Raw genomic sequence first — 25,883 nt, forward strand, 5'->3', positions numbered from 1 at the left:
AGAATAAAAACACCCTTGGAAACCAAAACTTGCCCCTCATCGTGACTCGGAGCCGCAACAAATGTTTCGGATTTGTGTAGGGTACATTGTGAAAGCAAACGAGCAGGTGATTGAGCAAGCGTCTGATACGAGAGCATTGCGGTCGTATGGAGCGTGTTTGAAGTGAACAGCAGAGACGAAAGGAACAAGGCAAAGTGTTGTGAAATAAAATATTACCTGTAATACGCATTTTGTTATTTGCTGATTGAAACTGCTAATTAAACTGTGAATTGAAACTAATAGGAAGAAAACAACTCTCGCTCTTTATATAGCTGACGTGTCTTGCGCATCTGTTCTGCGCATCGGATCCATAGTGCGCATGCGCAGTCATACTGCCTCCGTATGACGTCCGGTCCGCGATGGAGATTTAAAAACAAACAATATTTGACAATAACACACCATAAAGGATTGCACCATCGCATCAAACGATGTGTCGTCAATTATGAATTTTACTGAGTAAATGTGTTGGGCAGGATGGCTGAATGCGATGCGCGGTTGACAACAAACAAGAAGAAAGGTGATTTCAAGTTTTATTTCGGGGGAGATTTGTCATGTCTCGTTCCCAGTTTTGCTATGTGTCTAGGTTGCCATAGTTTCTGTTTGCGTCTTCCCTCTCTTCCTGTGTCACCTCAATCGATGTAACGTGTTTTGTATTTAAGTCCCGTCTGCCCCTCGCTCACCGTCGGATCATTGCATGTGTTACTGTCATGATGTGGTTTCTGTTCCTGTCTTTGATAATCTCACCCTGTCTTTTTGTTCCACGACTTTGTCGATCAGTCCTGTTGTTGGTTTTGTTGTACTATGACTTTCTTTAAAAAAAAGAAAAAAAAAAAGAAAAAAAGTTTTGTACCCATGTAATGCGCACCCCAGATTTTAGGACAATAAATTCGCGAAATTTTGCGCACTATACACGGAGAAAAATGGTACCTCCATTCCGGCCCGTCCCCTTGATGGTCGGCTGATTGGCGAAGTGACCTCCATCACTGAACGGTTACTCCTTTCTGGTAATCACAGTGAAGTCTTCTACTGTTTGTGAAGGCAGAGAAATACGAGTTCCACACCACGTCGGTCAAGTTCCTTGGGTACGTGGTACGGGAGGGGTCCATTGAAATGGATCCCGGATAGGTGAGGGCGGTCACGTCATGGCCTGTCCCAGAGACGTGCAAGCGGCTGCAACAATTTATGGGCTTTGCAAACTTTTATCGCTGCTTCATTCGCGGTTACAGTACGGGGGCTGCTCCTCTCACCGCCCTTACCAGCCCCGCCGTACAAGTGGACACTTGTACAGCCAGGCAGCAAGCAGCCAGGACAATCGACTCCACCCGTGCGCCTGCTTCTCTCGCCACCTGTTGTCTGCTGAACAAAATTACGACATCGGCAATCGAGAACTCCTCACAGTTAAGCTGGCCCTGGAGGAACGGAGACATTGGCCGGAAGGCACCACCACCCCGTTCATCCTCTGGACGGACCACCAAAACTTGGAGTATCTGAAAACAGCTAAAAGACTGAACGCAAGGCAAGCTCGGTGGTCTTTTTCGATCGGTTTAATTTCTTGCTCTCTTACAGACCGGCTTCCTGCAACGAGAAAGCGGACGCTCTGTTGCGCGTATTTCTTGGAGGGGAGGAGGAGCGGGAGCCGGCTCCCAAGATCTTGCCGAGCTCAGTTCAGGTCGCTACCCTCTCATGGGACATTGAGCGCCAGCTGAAGAGAGCCTCACGTGACCAACCCGGCGCCAGCAACTACCCCGAGGGTCTCCTGTTTGTCCTTGAAAACCTTTGGGCATCCGTCCTCCAGTGGGCGCACGACTCCCATCTCGCCTGTCATCCTGGGCTCCCCGCACGAAGTACGTGGTGGCTCAACGTTTTTGGTGGCCCACCTGGAAGAAGGACACCCGCGATTATGTCTAGGCCTGCCCCGTCTGCAACCGCTCTAAATCATCCAACCATCCGCTGACTGGGCTGCTTCAACCCTTGCCAGTTCCCTGACGTCGCTGGTCCCGTTTGTCTGTCGACTTTGTCACGGGTCTCCTGCCCTCAGAAAGGAACACAGTAGTCCTCACAGTCGTAGACCGTTTTAGCAAGATGGCACATTGTATTCCCTTACCTAAGCTCCCCTTCGCGAAGTAAACTGCGTCACTTTTGCTGCGGGAGGTGTTTCGACACCACGGTCTCCCACAGGACGTTGTGTCGAACCGCAGTCCGCAATTCGCCTCCGCCTTCTGGGCGGAGTTCTGTCGACTCCTCGGCCAGCCTTTCCTTTGGCTTTCACCCGCAGTTTAACGGGCAAGCAGAGCGCCTGAATCAGGAGCTGCGCAAGTCCCTCTGGTGCATTGCTTCCGGAGATCAGCGCGGGTGGGCCAAACAGCTTCCCTGGGTGGAGTATGCAAACAGCGCACTCTCCAGCTCGGCCATAGGTCTTTCGCCCTTCCACTGCGTCTCCGGGTACCAACCGCCCTTGTTCGCCCACCAGGAGCTAAGTGTGACGTGCCCGTTGGCCCTGGCCTGTGTCTGGTGCTGTCATCGGGCCTGGGCGAGAGCCCGGGTCTCTCTCCTACGCACAGATTCCAGCTACGCTCACCAGGTGAACAAGCGCCGAACACCGGCCCTGGTGTACAAAGGGGGGCAGCGAGTGTTGCTCTCGACGCGGGATCTGCAGCTACGATCAGAATCCCACAAACTGGCGCCCGGCTTCGTAGGACCGTTCCCAGTACGGTAATTAGCCCGTTTGCCGTCCGTCTGCACCTTCCAGGCTCCATAAAGGTTCATTCCACCTTCCACGTGTCACGTGTCTATGAGAGCGTGTTGGCCCCGGCGCCCGCTCCACCGCCGCTCCGGCTCGTCGACGGAGAGCCGGCATACACGGTCTGTTCCCTGTTCCAGTCACGACGGCGCGGACGCGGCATCCAGTACCTCGTGGACTGGTAGAATTATGATGACGCGCGCCACTCCTGGGTGCAGAACCGGTGGATCCTCAATCCGACTCTCATCGCGGACCAGCCTGCTCTGCAGTAAGGACGTCCAAGAGGGTCCGGGAGGTCCACTATGGCCGGTCGTGTACGGCACCCTCCGCCGGCATCATCCACTCCTGCACCTTCTGCACCAGCTTCCGACATCGAGGAATCAGGCACTTCGGCGGGGTCGGACGCTTTGACAGTATTGAGAGTATTGAGATTCTGTGTTAGGGGCATTTCCTGAGGACGTCAGGAGCCGTCCCTGGGATGGGGGTTCTGTCACTTGGCCACGTCCCCAATCAGTTGAATCACCCACACCTGTTACCTGTGAGCCCCTCTATTTAAACCCTGTCAACCGGTCACTCCCTGTCAGTCTGTCTCGTGATGCCACTAGTTCGCTCACCGGTCATCGTACATCTGACTATCCTTGCCTATTTGGCACGTTCCTTGTTCAATCTGCTTACATGGTCGATCATCTTACTTGTGTTCCAGCCCACAGCCAGCCCATCCCGCGGAGGAGCGCAGCTGAATGCGCTGTCTGTCCTCCAGCCACTCTCCCGTGACGACAACCCTCCCGTCCGATCGCCGCTCCAGCACGCCACTGCTCCCTTCCTTCCCTGCAATAAAGTCTGTGTCGCTATGCATTTGGCTGTACTGCCCATTCCTTCACAGAATTTTGAATTGCGGTATCGAGTCAGCTTTTATTTCAGTGTTTTTGAAAAATGCACCTGGCCTAATTAGTTAGCTGATGTGCTTGACCTTTTTTCTTTTGAATTTACCGTTTTTTCCGTGTATAGTGCGCAAAATTTAACAAATTTATTGTCCTAAAATCTGGGGTGCGCATTATACATGGGTACAACATTTTTCTTTTTTTAATTTATTATTATTTTTTTTTTTAGAAAGCAAAACCAACAACAGGACTGACCGACAGTCGTGGAACAAAAAGACAGGGTGACATTACCAAAGACAGGAACAGAAAGCAAACAGACATCATGACAGTAACACATGCAATGATCCGAGGGTGAGCGAGGGGCAGACAGGACTTAAATACAAAACACGTTACATCGATTGAGGTGACAGAGGAAGAGAGGGGCGACGCGAACAGAAACTATGGCAACCTAGACACATAGTAAAACTGGGGACGAGACATGACAAATCTCCCCCGAAATAAAACTTGTAATCACCTTTCTTCTTGTTTGTTGTCAATTGCGCATCGCATTCAGCCATCCTGTCCAAACACACTTTGTCAAAAAAATCCATAATTGACGACACATCGTTTGATGCGATGGTGCAATCCTTGATGGTGTGTTATTGTCAAATATTGTTTGTTTTTTAATCTCCATCGCGGACCGGACGTCATGCGGAAGCAGTATGACTGTGCATGCGCGAAAGCAGTATGACTGCGCATGCGCACTATGGGTCAGCTGCGCAGAACGGATGCGCAAGACACGTCAGCTATTTACTAATTAGCAGTTTCATCAGAATGGATAAGAGAGCAAGTTATACTGTAGCATTTCGAAAGAAAGTCATTGAAGTGGCAGAAGAATTAGGCAATAGGGCAGCTGCGCGCCAATTTGACGTCAATGAGTCAAACATAAGACTCTGGAGGAAGAAAAAAAATCAATTTGATACAGCGAAGGCTTCAGCAATATAGTCCTCTTCTCTTCTTGACTGACAATGAATGTGATAGTTTAATACAATCAGCAAATAACAAAATGCGTATTACAGGTCGGTCATATTTTATTTCACAACACTTTGCCTTATTCCTTTCGTCTCTGCTGTTCACTTCAAACACGCTCCATACGAGCGCAATGCTCTCGTATCAGACAAGGCTTGCTCGATCACCTGCTCGTTTGCTGTCTGTCACAATGTACCCTACACAAATCCGAAACATTTGTTGCGGCTCCGAGTCACGACGAGGGGCAAGTTTTGGTTTCCAAGGGTGTTTTCATTCCTCTTCAACGTCTCTCCCATACAGAGCCGCCTTTTTCACGTCCGCATGCCTCTTTCCCGTGCGCGCACGGAGCGCGGTGGTGCGTTTACGGGCAGTCGGTGAAATCAACGCCAACAAAAAAAATTACATCCAGCCTAGTTAAGACCATACCAAAGACTATAAAAATGGGACCCATTGCATCCCTGCGTGTGTGACGATCATTGGAACTTTAAAAAAAAAAAGAAAGATTTCATAAAAAAAAATTCATAAAAATTGGGTGCGTATTATACATGGGTACAGGCTTTTTTCCAGCATCAGCATGCCATTTTTAGGGTGCGTATTATACATGGGGGCGCACTATACACGGAAAAAAACGGTAATTCATCAAGCACACTTCACCAGTAAAATGTGACATTCAAATCTTCTCTTCTTTGTATATTAGTCAAGCGCTACAATTTTGTAATGTCCTAGAATTCAAAATCTTTATTTGAGGACCTTTATCAGACATGAGATTGAAATGCGAATAATTTGGTTAATTTATTAAAATCCTGTAACAAATTATATATCTGTAATTGTCTGACAGCACTAAAGACAATATATTTCAACAGATGGTAAAAGTTTAATTTCTTTATGGGCAATAATATTGATATCACAAAATCCCTTATCGCATATTTTTCCAATATTGTGCAGCCCGAGAAGAAGTGATTAAAAACTGAGGTGACACACCTAAGTACTACTTCGGTGATTCACAGGATTGCTAAAACAAAAACAGCAATTTGAACATAATAATTATCCGTTTTTGGCGTCAATACCAGTACCTATTATGAATTTATGAATGAATGAACGAAAAAACAGACGAACAAACAAACGAATGACTGTGCATATGAATATTGGATTTGGGAGAATCTACTGGTACCTTGTTTTCCATGTAAGCATAAAAATAAAGTCAAACCCTGGAATAATCTTTTTAGTCACATATCACTACTATTATTCCAAACACTACTGTACATATGAGCATAGGAGGAAGGCAACTTTAGTTGCAGGACAAGGCCCACTGCAATATGATTGGCCGTTGCATCTGCCCTGCAGCGATATGAATGGCTGCTGCATCCACCTGGGATGTCCAACTGCATCCTGGCTTGAAGAGCAGTGCCTCACTGACTATCATTTCTAAATGATAAACCATTACATTGTCATGGAGAGGATGTATGTCTGGCATCCTAAGTGCTATTTATCCCAAACGGAGCATCTGTGCAACAAATCCTTTTAACACGATGGCGCAAAAACCAAAAGTACAAGGGGAAAAGTGAGAAAAACATTTGCCCAACAGCCATATGCAAAACACATACAGAACAAATTACCATAAGCATTTGTGCACATTAAAAAAAAAAAAAAAGCTGCATCTCCTCACAGTACCATCTTGCAAGCAACAGTTGCCAAAGTTGTGCAGTGACTGACTTATGGAATTGACTATAATAGAGCTGTTATTATTATCACTCACCTGGCTTATGGGATTCTGGTCAAAATATTCTTCAATAAAAGCTTCCATCAGCTGAAGCAAGAGGAATGACATTCATTTAACCGAGTCATTTGAGTCACTGCAGAAATGTGCGAAGAACTCATAACCACTAACCTTTAGAGTTGCAGTGAGGCGGTTTGGTTTTAAGTCTTGATCCTCCATACTTCTAGAGCAGTCAATTACTACAAAAAGATGTCGCATCTACGAGACAAGACACACATTATGATTTTAAGTTTAAACAAGACAACACAAAACAATCACCACTGATGACACAGTGAGGAATTACTTGCTTCATAATAACAACCTGGAAAACACTTGAAAAAGTATATAATACCCCTTAAAATGCCTGTTTTGTGCGATTGTCTGGCTCATTGAGCAAGCAGATATGATTGTATCATAAAACGTTTGACATTATTCAAATCTCTAGGAATGTTTTTAAAAGTGCATCACATGACCGGGCATGTAGCCACAAGGTGGTGCAAGTCACCCACAAACCCTTTAGCGGTCCAGCATACTGGATGCGAGACAACAGCTTTGTAGTCTTTGCTGGAGGATTTGCGCCACCTTGTGGCTATCTTCCCAGTCATGTGATACACCATTAAAAACTATTGTTCGGCTCACAGTTCTGAGGTGCCGGGTTTGATTCCACCTCCAGCCTTCCTGTGTGGAGTTTGCATGCTCTCCCTGTGGGTTTCCTCCCAAATTCCAAAGACACGCATAGTGCACGTAGGCCAACCGACTTCTCCAACTTGTGCGTCAGTGTGACTGTGTATGGTTGGTTGTTTATGGCGACCAGTTCTGGGTGTATGCCGCCTACCACCCTGAGACACGCCCGCGACCGAGAAAATGAATGGACTTTGATGGTCTTCATATTCTTGAAAATGTATGAGACTTGGTGCACACATTCCACCTGGTAAATTCATCATTACGTTATGGGTTTATTGCAAAAACTTGATTACCGTAATTTTCGGACTATAAGTCGCGGTTTTTTTCATAGTTTGGGTGGGGGGGGGGGGGGGCGACTTATACTCAGGAGCGACTTATATATATATATATATATATATATATATATATATATATATATATATATATATATATATATATATATATATATATATATATATTTTTTTTTTTATATAGCTGACGTGTCTTTTTCAAAGTCAAAGTCAAAGTCAAAGTCAGCTTTATTGTCAATCTCTCCACATGTCACAACACACAAAGAGACCGAAATTACGTTTTTCTCTATCCCACGGTGACGAGACACATAACACGATAGACATACATGTACGCGACACAATATAAAAACAAGAAGGCAAAAATTCAAACAATCAATAGTAAGAGTGATGAATAAATAATAAATAAACAGATAACACAATAAATAACGGAGCCAGCAAGCATAGCGCAAAAGTAAAAAACATCATAAACAAAAAGGCACAAACAATAAATAAGAGTAATAACAAATAACAAATAATAAGAGCCAGTGTGCATTCAGACAGTTCAGACAGTAAAAGTACAGGACGCTACGCAGAACGGGGGAGCGAGTTCAGGATCCTAACAGCCTGGAGTATGAAGCTGTTTGAGAGTCTGGAGGTGCGGGAGCGCAGGCTTCTGTACCTCCTCCCAGAGGGCAGAAGCTCGAACAAAGAGTGAGAGGGGTGACTCGCATCACTCACAATCGTGGTCGCCTTGCGGGTGAGATGGGAGGTGTAAATGTCCTTCACGGAGGGGAGCGAAGCACCAGCAATCTTACCAGCAGTGTTCACTATGCGCTGCAGGGCCTTCAAGTTGTAGTCAGTGCAGCCGCCACCCCAAACAGCAATACAGCTGGAGAGGACGCTCTCAATGGTGCCGCGGTAAAATGCAGTCATGACGGCCGGAGGAGCGCTCGCTCGCCTGAGTTTCCGCAGGAAGTACAGGCGGCGCTGGGCTTTCTTTGCCAGTGATGCGGTGTTGGTGGACCAGGAGAGATCCTCACTGATGTGCACCCCCAGGAACTTGGCGCTGCTCACTCGCTCCACCACAGACAGCACCGTCGATGGTCAGCGGCAGGTGTTGGGTGTGACCCTTCCGGAAGTCCACAACAATCTCCTTGGTCTTGTCGACGTTCAGCAGGAGGTTGTTGTCCCTGCACCACGTGGTCAGAAGGTCAACCTCCAGCCTGTATTGAGTCTCGTCTCCCTTGGTGATGAGACCCACCAGAGTCGTGTCGTCAGCAAACTTCACGATACGGTTGTCGCTGTAGGTTGCAGTGCAGTCATGCGTCAGGAGGGTGAAGATATATATTTTTTTTTTCACAAATTTTTACTTGATCATTACCACATACTGGTACATGGTACAAGTATAGTTGACCACTTCACATGTTATTTTTAGTATAGTTGATCACTTCACATGCTTTGATATCTTTATCTTGAACATATTCAAAACATGAAAAATAGAGAGAAAAAAATCAAATAAAGTGATTACCGTTTTTTTCCATGTATAATGCACAAAATTTAACTAATTTATTGTCCTAAAGTCTGGGGTGCGCATTATATATGGGTACAATTTTTTTTTTTAAGAAAATCATGGTACAACAATTTTTGAAGAAATTCTTGTCACGGATGGAATGTGGAAAGGAGCAGGGCGACCAAGGGCAGCTTGGACCAGGGTTCATTGGAGGAACTCCAAACACAGACTTGGTAAACTAACATAACTCTCTAACAAAACCAACAACAGGACTGACCGACAAAGATGTGGAACAAAAAGACAGGGTGACATTACCAAAGACAGGAACAGAAACCTGTTATTGTCAGATTTGTTTGTTTATTTATCTCCATCGGGGACTGGACGTCATACGGAGGCAGTATCACTGCACATGCGCACTATGGATCCAATGCGAATAGTCCTCTTCTCTTCTTGACTGACAATGAATGTGATAGTTTAATACAGGCATGTCAAACTTAGTTTGGCTCTGGGGCCGGATCCAGAGTTTCTTTTCTCAGGTGGGCCGGATCAGTAAAAGAATGTCAACTCCAACTATTTAGCTTTGTTTTTCAATACTATACTTTATCATTCAGCCTACATTTGTAGCCTACCCTACATATTATAATCACGGATGACAAGGGATCTTTTCTAAGCATAACACATTTATTCACAAACAATGGAGAAAAAAAATGATTTTCATGTTTGGCATTGAATGTGTTAACAACTGGTTTATTTTAACAGTTGAGTGAATGCAGTTTTACACCTGAACCAACTCACCACACTAAACAAACTCAAGTGGGAGCTATGAAAAAAAATGTTTTGCCTTAATTGTCATACTGCTTTGAAATAATAATAAATAAAATTACAAAATAAAGGTTTTAGCAGTGCATGGGCAATAAGATTAGACTACATCAGCTCAAACTACTAGGCTGGGCCTACTGAAGCTGAGAATATACTGCACAATATTAATTGTCTTTAATATGAAACCAGATTAATCTTATTTTTAATGATCTGTATTCATGCGTGCAAACAAATGTCGTGTCATCACACTTTTTTCTCTCTCTCACTGCACTCCTGCAGTCTACTTGCTGCTGCTGGCTCCTGAAACTTGGCATTTTTTGCTTTTACAAGTGCGTCGATATCAGGTGTCAAATCCTGAGTAGCAGCACATTTAACAATGTCATTCAAGTGTTCATTTGTTAACTTTGAGCGCTGCTTTGTTTTATCATTGTTCATCACGGAGAACACCTGTTCACAAAGATAAGTAGTCTCAAACATGGAGAGAACCTTTGCAGCCATGGCTGTTAATTTGGGGTAACCTGGCACAAGATACTGATAAAACGTATCCAATCCCACGGACCCAAATGTATCCTTCATAGCGGAATCGCACTGCAAGTCAATAAGCTCGAGCTGAATGTCAGCTGGCACACCAGAAGGCTTCACTGTAAATGGCGAGCGAAAAAAGCCGAACTTGTTCTCAAGTTCACTGAAAACCTGAAACCTCCGCTCAAACTCTCGCAGCAAATCTGTTATGTTGTCTTTATATTTATCCAAATCGGGACGATCCGGTGCCTTCGGACGCACAGCTGTGAGACATGAGAAGTGCGTGGTGCCACCGCTGGATAGCTGCGTCTCCCACAGTGACAGTTTCATCTTGAACGCACTTATGCATGGTGGACGTGAGCTCTTTTACACATTTACTGCCCTCTAGCGGCCGGAGGGAGCATTTGAGTTGTATTTATTTTAAAGAATCATAACTTTTGATAGAAATGAGCTAGTGACTCGCTTCTTTTTTTGACATACTCAGAAATTTATGACGGGCCGGATCAAATCACCCAACGGGCCGGGTCCGTCTAGTTTAATACAATCAGCAAATAACAAAATGCGTATTACAGGTAATATTTTATTTCACAACACTTTGCCTTGTTCCTTTCGTCTCTGCTGTTCACTTCAAACACGCTCCATACGAACGCAATGCTCTCGTACCAGACGCTTATTCGATCACCTGCTCGTTTGCCGTCACAATGTACCCTACACAAATCCGAAACATTTGTTGCGGCTCCGAGTCACGACGAGGGGCAAGTTTTGGTTTCCAAGGGTGTTTTTATTCCTCTTCAACTTCTCTCCCATACAGAGCCGCCTTTTTCACATGTCCGCACGCCTTTTTCACATGTCCGCACTTTTCGTTCTCAGCTCCTCGTTTGTGTTTGTCACGTTATCATACCGTATCGTTTAGCCTGTTGTTGCTCGTTCATGTCTGTTCTTGGTGTTGGATTTTGTCGAATAAATTGCCCCCCAAAATGCGACTTATACTCCGAAGCAATTTATATATGTTTTTTTTCACAGTTTTGGGCATTTTATGGCTGGTGCGATTTACACTCCGGAGCGATTTATACTCCGAAAATTACGGTACTGTATTTTCCAGATTATAAATAGCAGTTTTTTTCATAGATTGGCTGGGGGTCTGATTTATACTCAAGAGCGACTTATATGTGAAATTCTGGACACATTATTATATAATTTCACATTATTTTCACACTAAACTGCAAAAGGTCGCTCTAAGCCTGTAGAATAATTGGAATTGCAACTGACGTTGAATCTGACGTAAGCCACGTAGAAGAGGAAGCGCGGTATTTTCTACCTCCGGAGTTAGTGGAGTTGTTTAAAAATGACACAGAGGATGAAGATTTTATTGGACTGAGTGCCATGGAGTGACACGGATGGTTTGGTAAACTTGTTAACATGTTATTCATGCTATAGTTATCTGAATAACACTTAATGTTACGTCAGGCACGTTCTCAGTTCGTTGTTTATGTGTCATGTAACGTTAGCATACTCCACAATTATTCAGCCTGTTGTTGCCTCTATTCTATTTTTATTTTAAATTGACTTTCAAGATGACATGTCTGTTCTTGGGGTTGGATTTTATCAAATAAATTTCCCCCAACAATGCGACTTATACGTCAGTATGACTTATATACAGTAATCCCTCGCTACATCGCGGTTCGATGATCGCCGCTTCAGTACATCGCAGATTTTTTCCCCCCAAAAATTCACAAATTCAAAATAAACCTTCTAAATTGAGGAATTATGGCACGAAAGTTGCCAACACGCCAGCAGAAGGCAGGGAGTGTCCACAATTGCAGTACATACACTTGTACCTTTTTATAAAAAAAGTTGTTATAATAATAAGTTCTAAAAACATAGTAACAGCATTGTACCTTGTTATAAAAAAAAATCATAATAAGAGTTCTAAAAGCATATTTACTAGGGGTGTAAATCGCGGGTTTTGTCACGATACGATATCATATCGATACAAAGAACTACGATACGATATTTGCCGATATCTTAAAGCCTGCTGCGATTCATTCACGATATATCACGATATAGTGCTCTATGATCGATTTTTTTTATTTTTAATAAGAAATATAGAACTATATCCTGATTTATAACAATTCATACGCAAAATCAACAAGGTACTGCAAACTCTTTATTTAGGAAATTACAAGAGTATTGTAGTATACAAAGTGCTTACCGTTTTTTTCCGTGTATAGTGCGCCCCCATGTATAGTACGCACCCCTAAAAATGGCATGCTGATGCTGGAAAAAAGCTTGTACCCATGTATAATACGCACCCAATTTTTATGAATTTTTAAAAAAAAAAAATTAATTTCTTTTTTTTTTTTTTTAAGTCCCAATGATCGTCACACACGCAGGAAGGCAATGGGTCCCATTTTTATAGTCTTTGGTATGGTCTTAACTAGGCTGGATGTAATTTTTTTTGTTGGCGTTGATTTCTCCGACTGCCCGTAAACGCACCACCGCGCTCCGTGCGCATGGAGCGTGTTTGAAGTGAACAGCAGAGAAGAAAGGAACAAGGCAAAGTGTTGTGAAATAAAATATTACCTGTAATACGGATTTAGGTAGAGAACTGAACTCTCGCTCTTTATATAGCTGACGTGTCTTGCTCATCCGTTCTGCGCATCTGAAATGGCGGCCTCCGTATGATATCCGGTTTGCGTGTGTGCGCGTGTGCGAGAGCGAGAGAGAGAGCGCGAGAGAGAACGCTCAACCGTAGCGCGCCGCCGACCGCCCAACTGCACCGCGCAGGTCGCATTAGTGTGACAGAGCCGTCGCTGAAATTTAGAAGATATTTTTAAAGTCCTGATGTACTTTCTAAAATTTAAGTGGACCTCAGTGCGCACTGCGCAGGGAGCTTAATTTGGTGCGGTCGCGCAACCGCAGCGCGCCGGGCGCTCACTGTCGCATTGCTTAAAGAGCGCCTTTGTGTTTTAGGATGAACAGCAGAGACCAAAGGAACAAGGCAAAGTGTTGTGAAATAAAATATTACCTGTAATACGCATTTTGTTATTTGCTGATTGAAACTGCTAATTAAACTGTGAATTGAAACTAATAGGAAGAAAACAACTCTCGCTCTTTATATAGCTGACGTGTCTTGCGCATCCGTTCTGTGCATTTTATTTCACAACACTTTGCCTTTCTTCTCTGCTGTTCACTTCAAACACGCTCCATGCGACCGCAATGCTCTCGTATCAGACACTTGCTCGATCACCTGCTCGTTTGCTGTCCCGTGCGCGCACGAAGCGCGGTGGTGCGTTTACGGGCAGTCGGAGAAATCAACGCCAACAAAAAAAATGACATCCAGCCTAGTTAAGACCATACTAAAGACTATAAAAATGGGACCCATTGCCTCCCTGCGTGTGTGACGATCATTGGGACTTAAAAAAAAAAAAAAAAAAAATTAAAAAAAAAAATTAATTTTTTTTTTTTTTTGTACCCATGTATAATGCGCACCCCAGATTTTAGGACAATAAATTAGTTAAATTTTGCGCACTATACACGGAAAAAAACGGTATTTTAACACTGAACTTTGATGTCGTGTTTTTTCTTTAAATGTGCGGCGAGATTCGTGCTCCATGAATATTTGATCACCGCATGGCAGGATTTACAAACTGCACGTGTCTTGTCCGTTGAGCCATCTTTTCTTTGGAATCCAAAGTGCTTCCAAAAAATGACTTGAAGCCTAAAGGGGAGGGAATTTCCTCGTCTTTTTGGACACTAGCCATAGCACCAGCCCAGGAGCCGCGTACTAGTTGTCGACTCCCCTTTCACGTGCCTGCTCTGCTCACAACACAACGCCGGCGCGCACTGCTCCCGGAAAGAGGAAGCAAGCAACAATGAACTGGATTTCAAAATAAAGTCGCGTCTAATGTCCGAGGTCAAACAGGGCGATATAAACCGATGTTTACGTTTAGCATCTATGCCAATAAATCGTAGAGCATTATATCGATTAATCGATGTGTATCGATGAATCGGTACACCCCTAATATTTACAGTATGTACACATATAACTTGTTATAAAAAGTTGTTATAATAATAAAAGAGTTCTAAAAACATTATAGTATGTATACTTTAGGTACATATACGTACATATGTCTCACAACAATGTGTATTTAAAAAAAAACGACTTCGCGGATTTTCACATATCGCGGGTGGTCTTGGAACCAATTATTCGCGATAAATGAGGGATTACTGTATATATTTTTCTTCTTTATTATACATTTTATGGCTGGTGCGACTTGTACTCCAGAGCGATTTATAGTACGGAAAATACGGTAGTTGCACTCTCTACAAATATTGAACAAAATTGTTGAATGGTTCATCAAAAATTTGGAGACATTCGGGAATGTAACAGACCACGATCTACAAAAAGTCTCTGCAGCTCCACTTTAAGCGCAAGTAGAAATGACTCATTTTCTATTTTCTTTTAGATTTTTCACTTTTCAGACTTGATAAGAGGGTAACACCAATTATGTGAAAATATCAGTTTTGTTTAAGAACATATGCGAACGTAACAACTAGTTTTGATTCAAATTTGTGAACAACTGTAAAGAAATTCCACAATCTGACATGATATGATCTAAAAGTATAAATGAAGAATATTATTCTTAAAGATTCTCATGAACTATAAAAATAGGGCACATGAAAAAGTTGCACTCACCATTCCGAGTCTTATTTGGCCACAGCTTTTTATTATCCTGTGAAGAAAAAAATTACACACAATTTAAATATGTGAATCATCCATCCTTTGATTTTCTTACACTTATTCAGGATCGCGTTGCAGGGGCAGTAGCTTGAAAAGGGAAGCAAAGACTGCCAGTCTTCACAGTCATTCCATTCAGCTTTTCAGGGGATTCCGACAGGAAGAATTTGTTTCTGGCGTAATTAGTGTGAAGTAGGGGTGTAACGATACATCGATACACATCGATTAATCGATATAATGTTCTACGATTTATTGGCATCGATGCTAAAGGTAAACATCAATTTATATCGCCGCTTCCTCTCTCCGGGAGCAGTGCGCCCGGCGTTGTTGTGTTGTGAGCAGAGCACGCACGTGAAAGGGGAGGCGACAACTAGTACGCGGCTCCTGGGCTGGTGCTATGGCTAGTGTCCAAAGAGACGAGGAAATTTGCTCAGGGAGCACAAATCTCGCCGCACATTTAAAGAAAAAACACAACATCAAAGTTCAGTGTTAAAGTAAGCAATTTGTATACTACAATACTCTTGTAATTTCCTAAATAAAGAGTTTGCAGTACCTTGTTGATTTTGCGTATGAATTGTTATAAATCAGGATATTGTTCTATATTTTTTATTAAAAAAAAAAAAATCAATCGTAGAGCACTATATCGTGATATATCGTGAATGAATCGCAGCAGGCTTTAAGATATCGGCAAATATCGTATCGTAGTTCTTTGTATCAATATGATATCGTATCGTGACAAAACCCGAGATTTACACCCCTAGTAAATATGCTTTTAGAACTCTTATTATGAATTTTTTTTATAACAAGGTACAATGCTGTTACTATGTTTTTAGAACTTATTACAACAACTTTTTTTATAAAAAGGTACAAGTGTATGTACTGCAATTGTGGACACTCCCTGCCTTCTGCTGGCGTGTTGGCAACTTTCGTGCCATAATTCCTCAATTTAGAAGGTTTATTTTGAATTGTTATAAATCAGGATATTGTTCTATATTTTTTATTAAAAAAAAAATATATCGATCGTAGAACACTATATCGTGATATATCGTGAATGAATCGCAGCAGGCTTTAAGATATCGGCAAATATCGTATCGTAGTTCTTTGTATCGATATGATATCGTATCGTGACAAAACCCGCGATTTACACCCCTAGTAAATATGCTTTTAGAACTCTTATTATGAGTTTTTTTAATAACAAGGTACAATGCTGTTACTATGTTTTTAGAACTTATTATTATAACAACTTTTTTTATAAAAAGGTACAAGTGTATGTACTGCAATTGTGGACACTCCCTGCCTTCTGCTGGCGTGTTGGCAACTTTCGTGCCATAATTCCTCAATTTAGAAGGTTTATTTTGAATTTGTGAATTTTTTGGGGGAAAAAATCTGCGATGTACTGAAGCAGCGATAATCGAACCGCGATGTAGCGAGGGATTACTGTATATAAGTCATACTGACGTATAAATCGCATTGTTGGGGGAAATTTATTTGATAAAATCCAACCCCAAGAACAGACATGTCATCTTGAAAATCAATTTAAATAAAAAATAGAATAGAGGCAACAACAGGCTGAATAATTGTGGCGTATGCTAACGTTACATGACACATAAACAACGAACTGAGAACGTGCCTGACGTAACATTAAGTGTTATTCAGATAATTATAGCATGAATAACATGTTAACTAGGGGTGTAACGATACATCGATACACATCGATTAATCGATACAATGCTCTACGATTTATTGGCATCGATGCTAAACTTAAACATCGATTTATATCGCCGTGTTTGACCTCGGACATTAGACGCGACTTTATTTTGAAATCCAGTTCATTGTTGCTTGCTTCCTCTTTCCGGGAGCGCACTGCGCGTGTTGTGTTGTGAGCAGAGCACGCACGTGAAAGGGGAGTCGACAACTAGTACGCGGCTCCTGGGCTGGTGCTATGGCTAGTGTCCAAAAAGACGAAGAAATTTGCTCCCCTTTAGGCTTCAAGTCATTCGTTTGGAAGCACTTTGGATTCCAAAGAAAATATGGCTCAACGGAGAAGACACGTGCAGTTTGTAAATCCTGCCATGCAGTGATCAAATATTCAGGGAGCACAAATCTCGCCGCATATTTAAAGAAAAAACACGACATCAAAGTTCAGTGTTAAAATAAGCACTTTGTATACTGCAATACTCTTGTAATTTCCTAAATAAAGAGTTTGCAGTACCTTGTTGATTTTGCGTATGAATTGTTATAAATCAGGATATTGTTCTATATTTTTTATTTAAAAAAAAATATCGATCGTAGAGCACTATATCGCGATATATCGTGAATGAATCGCAGCAGGCTTTAAGATATCGGCAAATATCGTATCGTAGTTCTTTGTATCGATATTATATCGTATCGTGACAAAACTTGCGATTTACACCCCTAATGTTAACAAGTTTACCAAACCATCCGTGTCACTCCATGGCACTAAATCCAATAAAATCTTCATCCTCTGTGTCATTTTTAAACAACTCCACTAACTCCGGAGGTAGAAAATACAGCGCTTCCTCTTCTACGTGGCTTACGTCAGATTCAACGTCAGTTGCAATTCCAATTATTCTACAGGCTTAGAGCGACCTTTTGCAGTTTAGTGTGAAAATAATGTAAAATTATATAATAATGTGTTCAGAATTTCACATATAAGTCGCTCCTGAGTATAAATCAGACCCCCAGCCAATCTATGAAAAACACTGCTATTTATAATCTGGAAAATACAGTACCGTAATTTTCGGAGTATAAATCGCTCCGGAGTGTAAATCGCACCAGCCATAAAATGCCCGAAAATGTGAAAAAAAACATATATAAATTGCTTCGGAGTATAAATCGCATTTTGGGGGGCAATTTATTCGACAAAATCCAACACCAAGAACAGACATTAACGAGCAACAACAGGCTAAACGATACGGTATGCTAACGTGACAAACACAAACGAGGAGCTGAGAACGGGCCTGACGTAACATTCTGAGTTATTCAAATAACTATTACATAAATAACAAGTTTATAAAATCCAAATCACAATATATAGCATGAACTTGTATCCAAAAATCACTAGACCAACCAGAATAACTTCTCAGTGTGCCACTCTTATTGATAATATATTCACAAATGACATTATAAACAGCACAATAAGCGAGTTATTAGTCAGCGACATCAGTGACCATTTGCCAGTTTTTATGGTTTTTGATGACAACTATAAAATTACTAAACCGGACAAAAAAACAGGAATACAGAAGAATTAAAAGAGAAGAAACAATAAACGTATTTAAAAATGGTTTAATGTGCGTTGGTGCGTTTATGGGCAGTCGGAGAAATCAACGCCAACAAAAAAAATTACATCCAGCCTAGTTAAGACCATACCAAAGACTATAAAAATGGGACCCATTGCCTCCCTGCGTGTGTGACGATCATTGGGACTTAAAAAAAAAAAAAAAAAAATTAAAAAAAAAATATTTTTTTTTTTTTTGTAACCATGTATAATGCGCACCCCAGATTTTAGGACAATAAATTAGTTAAATTTTGCGCACTATACACGGAAAAAAACGGTAAATATTTTATTATCAATAACACTGAGAAGCATGATATGCAAGAAGTGGCTAATAACTTTAATAAATTCTTTGTAAGTGTGGGACCTGATCTGGCCAAACAAATCCCAGATTCCGTAACATCTGAGGAGCAGTGTAATAGTTTAATAGACAGGAATCTGAGCTCAATGTTCCTCAAAGCAGCAGATGAAAAAGAAATTATAAAGATAGTTTCCCAATGCACAAACAAGACATCCAAAGACTTTGATGACATTGATATGACTGCTGTAAAACGAGTGATTGAGGGGATTTCTAAACCATTAACATACATCTGTAACCTATCATTTCAGACCGGTATATTTCCAGATAAAATGAAAACAACAAAAATCATACCTTTGTATAAAACTGGGAACAAACACCACTTCACAAACTACAGACCTGTATCATTACTATCACAATTTCCTAAAATACTGGAAAAACTTTTCAATAACCGACTGGACAAATTCATACCGTTTTTTTCCATGTATAATGCGCAAAATTTAACTAATTTATTGTCCTAAAATCTGGGGTGCGCATTATACATGGGTACAAAAAAAAAATATATATTTTTTTATTTTTTTATTTTTTTTTTAAATCCGGATATGATACAGAGGCCGCCATTACAGATGCGCTTTCTTCTCTGCTGTTCACGTCAAACACACTCCATACGAACACAATGCTCTCGTATCAGACGCTTGCTCGATCATCTGCTTGTTTGCTGTCACAATGTACCCTACACAAATCCGAAACATTTCTTCGCTATCAATTTTGCTAGCCCATGCGCAGTGAATAACATCCGGTTGTTCCCAAAGATGATCTTTTTTCTGAAATAATTTTACGTTTACGGACTTAAGTAGGAGTCAAAATTTGGGTGCGTATTATACATGGGTACAGGCTTTTTTCCAGCATCAACATGCCATTTTTAGGGTGCGTATTATACATGGGGGCGCATTATACATGGAAAAAAACGGTAGATAAATATAAATTACTCACTGAAAGTCAATATGGATTTAGATCCAACAGAGCAACATCACTGGCACTAATTGACTCAGTGGAGGAAATTACTAACGCAATAGACCTAAAACAATATACAGTTGGGATGTTCATAGATCTAAGAAAGGCATTTGACACAATAAATCATGAAATATTATTCAATAAATTACATCGGTATGGCATCAGGGGGAAACCATTAGAGTGGATCAAGAGCTAAAAGGAAGCAGTTTGTGAACTTGGGAGACACTTACTTGTGGCGTCCCTCAGGGGTCAGTATTGGGCCCTAAACATTTTATATATAAATGATATATGTAAGGTATCACATATTTTGAAGACGGTTTTGTTTGCAGATGACACAAATGTTTTTTGTTCTGGTAGTGATTTACACACCTTAACAAGACTAATAAATAATGAATTAAGCAAATTAAAGGTATGGTTGGACAGCAATAAATTATTCTTAAACCTAAGCAAAACAAGAGTAATAGTCAAGTCAAGTTTATTTGTATAGCCCTAAATCAAGCAGTTTCAAAGGGCTTCACATGGGCAAAAATTGACAATTATTCTACAAGCATCCCCTAATCTTAAACTCCCAAAAGGGAAAGGAAAAACTCAAAAAAAACCTGCCAGGGGAAAATGAGAAACCTTGATAAGGGACCACAGATGGAAGGATGCCCCTTTCAAGATCACAAGGTTGAAATGGATGCAGAGAGGGCACAAATGTTACATAATATGAAAATCAATGAAATACTTTTTGGTAAACAAAGAACTACCGTTTTTTTCCGTGTATAATGCGCCCCCATGTATAATACGCACCCTAAAAATGGCATGTTGATGGTGGAAAAAAGCCTGTACCCATGTATAATACGCACTCAATTATTATTATTATTATTTTTTTTTGTAAGTCCCAATGATCGTCACACACGCAGGGAGGCAATTGGTCCCATTTTTATAGTCTTTGGTATGGTCTTAACTAGGCTGGATGTAATTTTTTTTGTTGGCGTTGATTTCTCCGACTGCCCGTAAAGGCGCCACCGCGATCAGTGCGCACATGTGAAAAAGGCGTGCGGACGTGAAAAAGGCGACTCTGTATCGGAGAGACGTTGAAGAGGAATAAAAACACCCTTGGAAACCAAAACTTGCCCCTCGTTGTGACTCGGAGCCGCAACAAATGTTTCGGATTTGTGTAGGGTACATTGTGACAGCAAACGAGCAGGTGATCGAGCAAGCGTCTGATACGAGAGCATTGCGGTCGTATGGCGCGTGTTTGAAGTGAACAGCAGAGACGAAAGGAACAAGGCAAAGTGTTGTGAAATAAAATATTACCTGTAATACGCATTTTGTTATTTGCTGATTGAAACTGCTAATTAAACTGTGAGTTGAAACTAATAGGAAGAAAACAACTCTTGCTCTTTATATAGCTGACGTGTCTTGCGCATCCGTTCTGCGCATCGGATCCATAGTGCGCATGCGCAGTCATACTGCCTCCGTATGACGTCCGGTCCGCGATGGAGATTAAAAAACAAACAATATTTGACAATAACACACCATCAAGGATTGCACCATCGCATCAAACGATGTGTCGTCAATTATGAATTTTACTGACTAAGTGTGTTGGGCAGGATAGCTGAATGCGATGCGCGATCGACAACAAACAAGAAGAAAGGTGATTTCAAGTTTTATTTCGAGGGAGATTTGTCATGTCTCGTCCCCAGTTTTGCTATGTGTCTAGTTAGTAATTAGTTACATTTCGCGCATTATACACAGAAAAAAACGGTATATACGTAAATAAGTCTTATACATGCACATATACACCTACATGTGTACACATACATATTTATACCCCTATACACATACAAGACTGTCTCAGAAAATTTGAATATTGTGATAAAGTTCTTTATTTTCTGTAATGCAATTAAAAAAACAAAAATGTCATACATTCTGGATTCATTACAAATTAACTGAAATATTGCAAGCCTTTTATTATTTTAATATTGCTGATTATGGCATACAGCTTAAGAAAACTCAAATATCCTATCTCAAAATATAAATAAATATAAAAAAAAAAAAGATTTATAACAGCAAAACAAAATCAAACATTTGAAAATGAACTCACTACTTGGTTGGGAATCCTTTTGCACGGATTACTGCAACCAATGCGGTGTAGCATGGAGGCAATCAGCCTGTGGCATTGCTGAGGTATTATGGATGCCCAGGATGCTTCAATAGCGACCTTTAGCTCATTTGCATTGTTGGGTCTGGTGTTTTTCAGCTTCTTCTTCACAATACCCCACAAATTCTCTATGGGTTTCAGGTCAGGGGAATTGGCGGGCCAATCGAGGACAGTAATGCCATGGTCAGTACACCATTTACTGGTAGTTTGGGCACTGTGGGCAGGTGCTAGATCATGCTGGAAAATGAAATCATCATCTCCATAGAGTAGGGGTGTCCAAACCAATTGCGGCCCGCGGTCCAGTTTTTATTGGCCCGCAGCAAATTCTGAAAACATAATTGAATGTGGCCCGCACAACAGCTTGAGCACTTCTCAGTTTCCACACTAGATGGAGCCCGCCACACAAAGCGCTTGACGCAGCGTTTGATTTGACGTCACACTAGCACCCCCCCCCCTTTCCCCCCGGGAGAGAAGCGAACGCGCTGCGCTTGACGTCCGATTAGCAGCCCCGCCCCGGAAGAGAAGGGAACACGCAGCGTTGGACGTCCCACTAGCGCCCCCCCCCCCCCCTTGGTAGTGAAGCGACAACAAATATTTGCCCCCGTGCCCCTTCACGTTACTAAATATGGTCCTCCTTGCAAAAAGTTTGGACACCCCTACCATAGAGCTTTTCAGCATGACGGAAGCATGTAGTGCTCTGAAATCTCTTGGTACACAGCTGCGTTTACTCTGGACTTGATGAAACACAGTGGACCAACACCAGCAGCTGACATGGCTCCCCAAACCATCGCTGACTGTGGGAACTTTACACTGGATTTCAAGCAACTTGGATTTTGCTTCTCTCCAGCCTTTCTCCAGACTCTGGCGCCTTGACTTCCAAGTGAAGTACAAAATTGCTTTTGTCTGAAAATAGGACTTTAGACCACTCTGGAACTGTCCAGTGCTTCTTTTCCATAGCCCAAGTCAGACGCTTCTTCCGTTGTCTTGAGTTCAGAAGTGGCTTGACCATGGGAATAAGGCTATTGTAGCCCATTTCCCGAACACGTCTGTGAACAGTGGCTTTTAATACCTGGACTCCAGCTTCACTCCACTGTCTTTGAAGCTCCCCCAAATTCTGGAAGCGACTCTTCTTCACAATCCCGTTAAGGCTGCGGTCATCTCTCTTGGTTGTGCAGTGTTTCCTGCTACATTTCCTCCTTCCAACAGACTTTTTGTGGATGTGCTTTGAAACTGCACTCTGTGAACAGCTTGCTCTTTTAGGAATTTCTTTTTGTGTCTTAACCTCCTGATGGAGGGTGTCAATGATGGTCCTCTGGACAGCAGTCAGATCAGCAGTTTTCCCCATACTTGTGATTTAGTTAACTGAACCAAGCTGAGTGTTTTTCAAGGCTCAGAAAACCCTTGCAGGTGTTTCAAGTTAATTAGACCAATCAAGTGATTAGTTGAATACCCTACTAGTATACTTTTTCATGATATTCTAATATATTTGTCGATAGGATATTTGAGCTTTCTTAAGCTGTATGCCATAATCAGCAATATTAAAATAATAAAAGGCTTGCAATATTTCATTTGGGTTGTAACGAATCCAGAATGTATGACATTTTTGTTTTTTTTAATTGCATTACAGAAAATAAAGGTCTTTATCACAATATTCTAATTTTCTGAGACAGTCCTGTGTATGGATCAATTGATGAATTCGTTGATCCACACTGGTTGTACACAGCGCTCTGCCAAAATGTTTCAATACGTTTTAGTACGACTAGTAAATTTCAAGGTCACATCGCTTCCCAGCATTACGGCAACCGTGGTCAGGGGGCGTCACTGAATAGCTGTTGTACCCGCGAGGCTATTTCATCTCGAAATAGACTGTTTCGTTAATGTTTTCGAGTACGTTTACGGATCAATATCCAACGGAATCATAAATAAGCAGCACCAATGTGTTGAATCAGTCTTGAGTCGGTTCCGGTCACTTTTATGGGAGAGAGTTTGACAAACATGATTGTTTACAGGGGGCCGCCATGACAATTTGCTGAGGCTCATAGGAGTCTGCGAGCTGAAGCTCATGGGAGTTTGCGGGTGGCTAATGCTATAATGATAACTGCTATAGGCGCAAGGCTATTTCATTTCAAAATAGGCTGCTCCGTTAATGTTTCGAGTAAATTTACGGATCGATATGGAAAGGAAACATAAGTAAGCAGTACCAATGTGTTAGATCGAACTTTAGTCGGTTCCGATCACTTTTATAGGGGAGAAACGCAATCGTTTACTGAGGGCTCATTGGTTATTGGCTAGTGGATGCATACTGCAACCATAGTCAACCTCAGTTTGTTGCAGTATAGCTTCTATTTTATGCGCCTTTTAATCCGGTGCGCCCTATATATGGAATAATTTCTAAAATAAAAAATTCAATGAGGGTGCGCTTTATAATCCAGTGTGCCTTATGCAGGGCTCGAAGCTTATTATTTGCCCAAGTTGCCCTCGGGCAAGTTGGAGAAAATTTTACTTGCCCGAAACAAAATTTTACTTGCCCGAATTTTTTTGGAGTGGATTTTTACTTGCCCGACACATTTTTGCAATAAAAAAGACAACACTATAAGTTTTGCCTTCATATGCCTTCGTATCCGCCAACCGGAAACAAGCTCTGCTGGTGCGCAGGCGCAGAAGAGCCAGGGACGGGTGAGGCAGCATGCATTTAATTACGAAGCGCTTTGCCGTTATCAATGTATTGCAGACTTACACGAGAAACTAACCGCTCCCTAGAAAACAAAATGTCGGACCAGAAGCGGCAGAAGTTGCGAGAAATTATGCACAAAATCGTCTTTTTACAGCTTGAAAACATGGTATTATGGCAGGGCAAGTTCGGGCAAGTGAGGAAAAATTCTACTTGCCCGTCTGCCATCGCTACTTGCCCCGGGCAATCGGGCAATCGTTAGTTTCGAGCCCTGCTTATGGAGCAAAAAATACGGTAGTTTCCGATTGTCCAGCGAGGCCGCGAAGACAGCATGGGTGTGGGGTGAGGGCGATCCAGCGCGCTTGCTTGGAGCACACACACATATGTTGAGCTCTTGTTTTGTGAAATAACAAGCCGGTTACCAAAGTCAAAGTCAAATTTATTTATATAGCACATTTCATACACAGAGGCAATTCAAAGTGCTTTACAAAACAAATTATTGAAAGCAGGTGAAGCAAAGCATAGCCTTTACATAAATTCATTTAAGAAAATAGATTACGTCATTGATAGATTATAGAACAGAATCACATCAGGTCATAGCCTGGCATAAATTAATTTAAGACCATTTTAGATTATAATAAACAAACAGAAACAAAAACAACATCATTGCTTTAGTAGCAGCTAGAAAGCAAAAGAGAATAAAAAGGTTTTAAGTTTAGATTTAAAGATGGGTAGGGTAGGGGCAGATATAATGTCCTCTGGGAGTTTATTCCAGCTGTGGGGGGCATAATGGCAAAAAGCAGCTTCACCATGTTTTGTTTTGTACCTGGGAACAATTAGCAGGCCTGTTCCCGATGACCTAAGTGATCTAGAAGGTTCATAGTGTTGGAGCAGTTCAGAGAGGTATTTTGGCCCTGGCCCATTTAGAGATTTATAAACTATTAGCAGAATCTTAAAATCTATTCTATGGCATACTGGTAGCCAGTGTAGGGACTTGAGTATTGGTGAAATGTGTTCTGCTTTCTTGGTTCTTGTTAGAACTCGAGCAGCAGCATTTTGGATGAGCTGTAGTTGTTTAATAGCTTTCTTTGGTAGGCCTTCGAAGAGGCTGTTCCCGTAGTCCAATCTGCTAGATATGAAGGCATGAATTAATTTTTCAAGATCTTGTTTGGATGTATAGCCTCTGAGCCTTGCTATTTTTTTTAGCTGGAAGAAGGCACATTTTCTTATGAGTTTGATGTGGGAGTTGAAATTCAGGTCAGAGTCAATAATAATGCCAAGAATTTTTACTTGTTCCTTTGGTTTAAGGGCTAGGGATTCTAATGGAGCAGTGACTTTGAGCCTGTCTGCTTTAGCGCCAAAGACAATTATCTCTGTTTTGTCCTTGTTTAGTTGGAGGAAATTCTGGCACATCCAGTCATTTATTTGCTCAATGGTTTGGCATAGTGTATTTATAGGGGTATAGGGCTATGTAAAGTTGTGTGTCA

At 41.7% G+C, this 25,883-nt stretch overlaps 1 protein-coding gene across 7 annotated transcripts in view; it reads right to left on the reverse strand.

Moving 5' to 3' along the window:
• The window catches only part of gtf2h2 (general transcription factor IIH, polypeptide 2), a 122,708-nt gene that overhangs the window by 76,237 nt on the left and 20,588 nt on the right, over positions 1-25,883 (reverse strand). For 6 of the 7 annotated variants that reach the window (XM_061277660.1, XM_061277654.1, XM_061277657.1 and 3 more), the window contains 3 exons: positions 14,928-14,964; positions 6,557-6,643; positions 6,425-6,475 (listed from right to left, as the gene is read on the reverse strand). In XM_061277660.1, the coding sequence (XP_061133644.1) occupies positions 6,425-6,475; positions 6,557-6,643; positions 14,928-14,964 (175 nt within the window). The remainder of the gene's footprint in view (positions 1-6,424; positions 6,476-6,556; positions 6,644-14,927; positions 14,965-25,883) is intronic. The other variant, XM_061277659.1, reaches the window with a different exon arrangement.

Source organism: Syngnathus typhle, linkage group LG5 (assembly GCF_033458585.1).
Source record: "Syngnathus typhle isolate RoL2023-S1 ecotype Sweden linkage group LG5, RoL_Styp_1.0, whole genome shotgun sequence".
NCBI classification, from domain to species: Eukaryota; Metazoa; Chordata; class Actinopteri; order Syngnathiformes; family Syngnathidae; genus Syngnathus; species Syngnathus typhle.